At 34.9% G+C, this 6,575-nt stretch overlaps 2 protein-coding genes across 2 annotated transcripts in view; both read left to right on the top strand.

The window, feature by feature from the left end:
* The first annotated feature begins 3,923 nt into the window (after nt 1-3,923).
* LOC111087131 (probable serine/threonine-protein kinase DDB_G0282963) lies at nt 3,924-6,365 on the top strand. Its single transcript, XM_022392691.1, has one exon. It carries the CDS (start codon nt 3,924-3,926, stop codon nt 6,363-6,365), a length of 2,442 nt encoding a protein of 813 aa, XP_022248399.1.
* A 19-nt stretch (nt 6,366-6,384) lies between these two features.
* The window catches only part of LOC106464887 (putative protein kinase C delta type homolog), a 15,645-nt gene continuing 15,454 nt past the window's right edge, over nt 6,385-6,575 (top strand). Inside the window, exon 1 of the mRNA XM_022392692.1 lies at nt 6,385-6,424. Within this exon, the coding sequence (XP_022248400.1) occupies nt 6,385-6,424 (40 nt within the window). The remainder of the gene's footprint in view (nt 6,425-6,575) is intronic.

Below are 6,575 nucleotides of genomic sequence, written 5' to 3' on the forward strand. Positions count from 1 at the left end.
TGATATGGAAAAACGTGTTTTGGTTTGTATATTTGCCCTCATGGAAAGCTTGTTTGGTGTGATTATTAACCCTTGTTGAAGTTAAGTATGTTTAGAATATATTATGGTGTTTTCAATATGGTAGTGTATTGTTTAAATCAGCACCCTGATTTCAGTATAGTAGTGTATTGTTTAAATCAGCACCCTGATTTTGAGCATAGTAGTGTATTGTTCAAATCAGCACCCTGATTTTGAGCATAGTAGTGTATTGTTTAAATCAGCACCCTGCTTTCAGTATGGAAGTGTATTGTTTAAATCAGCACCCTGCTTTCAGTATAGTAGTGTATGGTTTAAATCATTACCCTGATTTCAGTATTGTTTAAATGAGAACATACTTCATGTTCAAGTTGTTCATTAACTCTGGTTGATTCCTACAAGATACGTTGAGTTACTCAAAGATAACGTTTCTATCGTCTGTTTATTGTGCTTTTGGCCAAAATAACTGGCGACATATTACCGGTTGTTTAACAGTAAATAAGCTGTTACCGATTTTAAGTATTTATATTTTGTTTTTAAATTCCCCAACAAACACAATATCGGTTCAAGTATCAATAATCAAGTTTTCAAAAGAAAAAAGGTACGAAATAAAACTTTCATATTGGTTTACAATATATAATTGTTGGTTTGTTTTAAGCTCCAAGCTGTACAATAGGCTATACTTATGCTATGTTCACCACAGAGATCGTACCCCAAATTCTGCGTTATAAAACCTCAAACTTACTTTCTGAGTCTCCAGTGGACGTTATATTTATATTCATTTTTACTGTATTAGGCATAAGAACCTCCTGAGTTAAGTAATAAATATTTAGTAGGTTCTTCTTTTTTGGAATTAACTACATTATGACATCGATCCTGCATACATGTTAACAGTTTCATAACTATCAATCGTTATTTTCTTCCACATTTACGTTATAAGTTTCCTTTGATTATTAACTTTCTTCATGTAATATTACGTATCAACCAGTGCCACAAAATTCTCATTGGGGTTGAAAAAGCTGTCAACTTTAAGGCATTTTTTATTATTATCAGAATGCATTCCTTCTCTTCCATAAGCCTCCCACTCAGGGGGAGGGGGAGGCAATGCGTTTTGTTCCTTCTCCTTCATATATATCTTAGTCTGGAAGGCAATGTTTTTCTTCCTTCCTTTTCATATAGAGAGGGTAATATGTATTGCCCCTTCTCTTCCATATGCCTCTCACTCAGCAGGGCAATGTGTTTTGGTCCTTCTCTTCCACATAGGGATGACAATGTATCTTGTCCTTTCTCCTCTATATGCCTCTCATGTGTTTTGTTCCTTCTCCTTCGTATATCTCTCATTCGGAAAGGCATTATATTTTCTTCCCTTTCCTCCACATTTCTCTCACTCGAGAGGACAATGTGTCTTGTTTCTTCTTTTTCAAATATCTCTTACTCGGGAGAGCGATGTGTTTTGTTATTTCTTCCCCATTCAGTGGTGGTGATGGTGTGGGAGCAATGTGTTTTTTTTTATATACCTATAGAAAGCAATATGTTCTGGACAATAAGCCTTGTAGGTCACCTTTTAATAATAAGCTGCTTCTTTTATTTTTCTAACTTTTATCCGTATTATAACTCTCAAAATCTTAGGGTGATATTGGCACTTTTAAATTTCCTCAATGAAAAACTAACTTGGATATATCACTATGAAGACATTCATTTTCATTATAATTTCAAAAAAATATAATACGAAAACGTTTTTGCTATTGTATATTTAAGGTTACAATCTAAACAAGTTACCATTATACAACTGTTATTTTATCCATTATTCTATACTATCAACCATTATCAACCATATTTATTTCATTTTACTCTAAAAGATACCATTCCTTATATGACAACACTGTGGATGTAGGTCCACATGAGTCTTGCTTGACGTAATGGTTTGCGTGAAAGGCTGCGGGTCAGTGAGCCCAAGATTTAACCCTGAAATATGCCACTGAACCCTCTCCACAGTCAACCCTCTATTCATTTAAAGAGAAACCATGTAAGCAGTAAGTGCCCCTGAATGTTTGTACTTCATGGATTCAGCAACTATAAATTATAAACGGCTCTGCCTAAATTTTCGGTCTCTGACCTGGTCATCTAGCCCATATGTTGCATAAAGTGCCGTTCAGGTTGAAAATATGAAATTCGTGATTAAATATTTTTCACGAAGGATTCCTGCTACAAATGCAGTAATGCAGAATACACGTGAATCACGATGTCTCAAAAAGAGACAACTAAACCAATATGGCATCAAAATGCCAATAACGATGTCCAACTTAATGATAAATTAATAAATAGAATGTGAAGATAACAATGTGGAATCGAGGAATCTTTGGAATTGCTATTTAAGATGGATCCACGCTACTACAACAGATGGATGGAACCTGTTAGATCTCTCAAGATCAATCCAAGCTACTGCAACAGATGGATGGAACCTGTTAGATCTCTCAAGATGAATCCAAGCTACTACAACAGATGAATGGAACCTGTTAGATCTCTCAAGATGAATCCAAGCAACTACAACAGATGGATGAAACCTGTTAGATCTCTCAAGATGAATCCAAGCTACTACAACAGATGAATGGAACCTGTTAGATGTCTCAAGATTAATCCAAGCTACCACAACAAATGAATATAACCTGTCAGTCTTCTCAAGATTAATCTAAGCTACTACAACAAATGGATGGAACCTGTTAGATCTCTCAAGATGAATCCAAGCTGCCATAACAAATGAATATAGCTTTCAGTCCTCTCAAGAATAATCAAAGCTACTACAACAGGTGGATAAAGCCTGTTAGAGCTCTCAAGATGAACCCAACCTGCCACAACAAATGAATATAAGCTGTCAGTTCTCTCAAGATTAATCAAAGCTACTACAACATACAGGTGAAAGCCGTTAGATCATTGGAGATGAATCCAAACTTGAATAACAAACGAATGGAACACTTTGTATGTTTTAAGATAAATGCAAACTAAAATAATAGATGAAACCAATTGAAGATAACCCCGCAACTACAATAACAGATGGATGAAATCCTTTCGATTTTCTAAAATAAATTAAAAACTACTACAACAAATGGATGAAACCGTTTGTTGTTGTTGTTATTTTTTAAGATAAGTCATTTTCTAAAACTTTAAACTAGCTGTTGAAAGTTTCTTGAAATGATATTTGGAGTACTTTCTATCGCAAGCAGCATATCATCTTAATAAAAGTACTGCTCGGCCATTGTGAAGCCTTGTTTTTTGAATATGATGGTAAATTTAAAAGTGGTTTAATTACATTTTTATCAAACCTTTTTCTTAGTTAATCTATGATTGATTGTTGTTCATTTTTGAGTATTATAAGATATTTAAAAATGATTTTATTTTAAAAGTCCGACTTTTTTACTTTAGAAGTTGTTGATTTTTTCAAATTTTATACATCATTTGACAACAAGACTTTTCATTTTACAGAATTATGTCTAACTGAAGTGGTCACAACAAGCAATGAAACGTCTCTAGATATTATTTCTCCAGTACACAGTCACGTACATGAAAATTTAGATAAAACAAACACTAAACATGTAGACTCAACATCAGGGATGCCTTCTTTGTCAGACAGCGACTTAGATAAAGGATACGTGCATCAAACAGAAACTGTAAACAAAACATTTGAAGCTCTATCAATATCAAACGTACACCAAACACACGACCTGAGCAAAATATCTGAGTTTCTAACAGGATCAAACTTACACCAAACAAATGGCCAGAACAAAATATCTGAAGCTTCACCAACATTAAACATAGACCATACAAATATCCTGGATAAAACATCTGAAGTTCTAGCCACATCAAGCGAACACCAAACAAACAACCTGAACAAAACATCTGACGTTCCACGAATGCCAACCGTAAACCAAATATACAATCTAAGCAAACCACCTGAAGTTCTACCAACGGCAAACATACATCAAGAGCACAACCTAAACAAAACATCTGAAGTTTTAACTACATCACACTCACCTAAAATACTCGACGTTAATAAAACATCAGAAGTTACATCAACATCAAACTTACATCAAACACGTGACCTGAGCAAAACATCTGATGTTCTAACTACATCAAACTCACATCAAAAACTCGACGTTAGTAAAACACCTGAAGTTCTACCAGCATCAAACTTACATCAAACAAAAGACCTGAACAAAAGACCTGAAATTTCACCAACATCAAAAGTAAATCAGAAACAAAAACAGAACAAAAGATCTGAAACTCTATCAACATCAAACGTAGTCCATACACATGACCTCAACAAAACCTCTAAAGTCCCACCTACATCAAACGTAGACCAAACACACAATCTAAGCAAATCATCTAACATTTTACCGACATCAAACGAACATCAAACACTCGACGTTAGTAAAACATCTGAAGTTTCACCAACATCCAACTTACACCAAACACATGACCTGAACAAAAGACCTGAAGCTCCATCAATATCACGTGATGTGCATAAGAAACACAACCGGAACAAAACACCTGATGTTCCACCAACTTCAAAAGTAAATGAGAAACAAAAACAGAACGAAAGATCTGAAACTTTATCAACATCAAACGTAGACCAAACGCACGACCTGAACGGAACCCCTGAAGTTGTACCTACATCAAACTTAGACCAAACATACAATTTGAGCAAAACATCTAAAGTTCCACTAACATCGAACGAACAACAAATACACAACTTGAACAAGACATCTGAAGACCCATCAACGTCAAACGAAAACCAAATACACAACCTGAACAAGACATCTGAAGTATTACTAACATCAAATGAACATCAAACACACAACCGGAACAAAAAATCTGATGTTCCACTAACATCAAAATTAAATCAGAAACAAAAACAGAACAAAAAATCTGAAGCTCTATCAACACCAAACGTAGTCCATACACATGACCTGAACAAAACCTCTGAAGTGCCACCTACATCAAACGTAGATCAAACACTCGACGTTAGTAAAACGTCTGAAGTTCCACCAACATCAAACTTACAACAAACACACGACTTGAACAAAAGACCTGAAGCTCCATCAATATCACGTGATGTGCATAAGAAACACAACTGCAACAAAACACCTGATGTCCCACTAACATCAAAAGTAAATCAGAAACAAAAACAGAACAAAAGATCTGAAACTTTATCAACATTAAACGTAGTTCATACACATGACCTCAACAAAACCTCTGAAGTGCCACCTACATCAAACGTAGACCAAGCACACAATCTAAGCAAACCATCTGAAATTTTACCACCATCAGACAAAAATCAAACACCCGACGTTAGTAAAACATCTGAAGTTCCACCAACATCAAACTTACAACAAACACACGACTTGAACAAAAGACCTGAAGCTCCATCAATATCACGTGATGTGCATAAGAAACACAACTGTAACAAAACACCTGATGTTCTACCAACATCAAAAGTAAATCAGAAACAAAAACAAAACAAAATATCTGAAACTTTATCCACATCAAACTTAGACCAAACGCACGACCTGAACAAAACCTCTGAAGTTCCACCTACGTCAAACTTAAACCAAACATACAATTTGAGCAAAACGCCTGAAATTCCACTAACCTCGAACGAACACCAAATACACAACCTGAACAAAACATCTGAAGTCCTACCAACATCAGACGAACATCAAATACACAACCTAATCAAAACATCTGAAATTTCACCAACATCAAACGAACATCAAATACCCGACCTGAGCAAAAAATCTGAAGTTCTAACTACACCAAACTCACATCAAACACTCGACGTTAGTAAAACATTTGAAGTTCCACCAACATTAAACTTACACCAAACACGCGACCTGAATAAAAGACCCAAAGCTCCATCAATATCACAAGATGTGCATAAGAAACACAACCGGAACAAAACACCTGATGTTCCACCAACAGCAAAAGTAAATCAGAAACAAAAACAGAACAAAATATCTGAAGCTCTATCAACATCAAACGTACATCAAACGCACGACCTGAACAGAACCTCCGAAGTTCCACCTACGTCAAACGTAGACCAAACACACAATTTGAGAAAAATATCTGAAATTCCACCAACATCAAACGAACACCGAATACGCATCCTAAACAAAGTATCTGAAGTTCTACCAACGTCAAACGAACACCAAATACACAACCTAGTCAAAACATCTGAAATTTCACCAACATCAAACGAACATCAAATACACAACTTAAACAAAGCACATAAACATAACATGTATATAATAAATGTAATCGAAGACATAAACATAACATGTATGTATCAAATGTAATTCATGATATAAACATAACATGTATGTATCAAATGTAATTCAAGATATAAACATAACATGTATGTGTCAAATATAATTTTAGTTTTCACTTACGAGTAGCTGTCTTGTTTTATTGATAATTTACAATAGGCTTGGAATTCTTCTGTTACGTCTCTGTTCGTTAGTTAATTTTCCGTTAAATCTCTTATCGAAGAAACTTTACCGATACAA

Source organism: Limulus polyphemus, unplaced genomic scaffold (assembly GCF_000517525.1).
Source record: "Limulus polyphemus unplaced genomic scaffold, Limulus_polyphemus-2.1.2 Scaffold1771, whole genome shotgun sequence".
In the NCBI taxonomy this organism is placed as follows: Eukaryota; Metazoa; Arthropoda; class Merostomata; order Xiphosura; family Limulidae; genus Limulus; species Limulus polyphemus.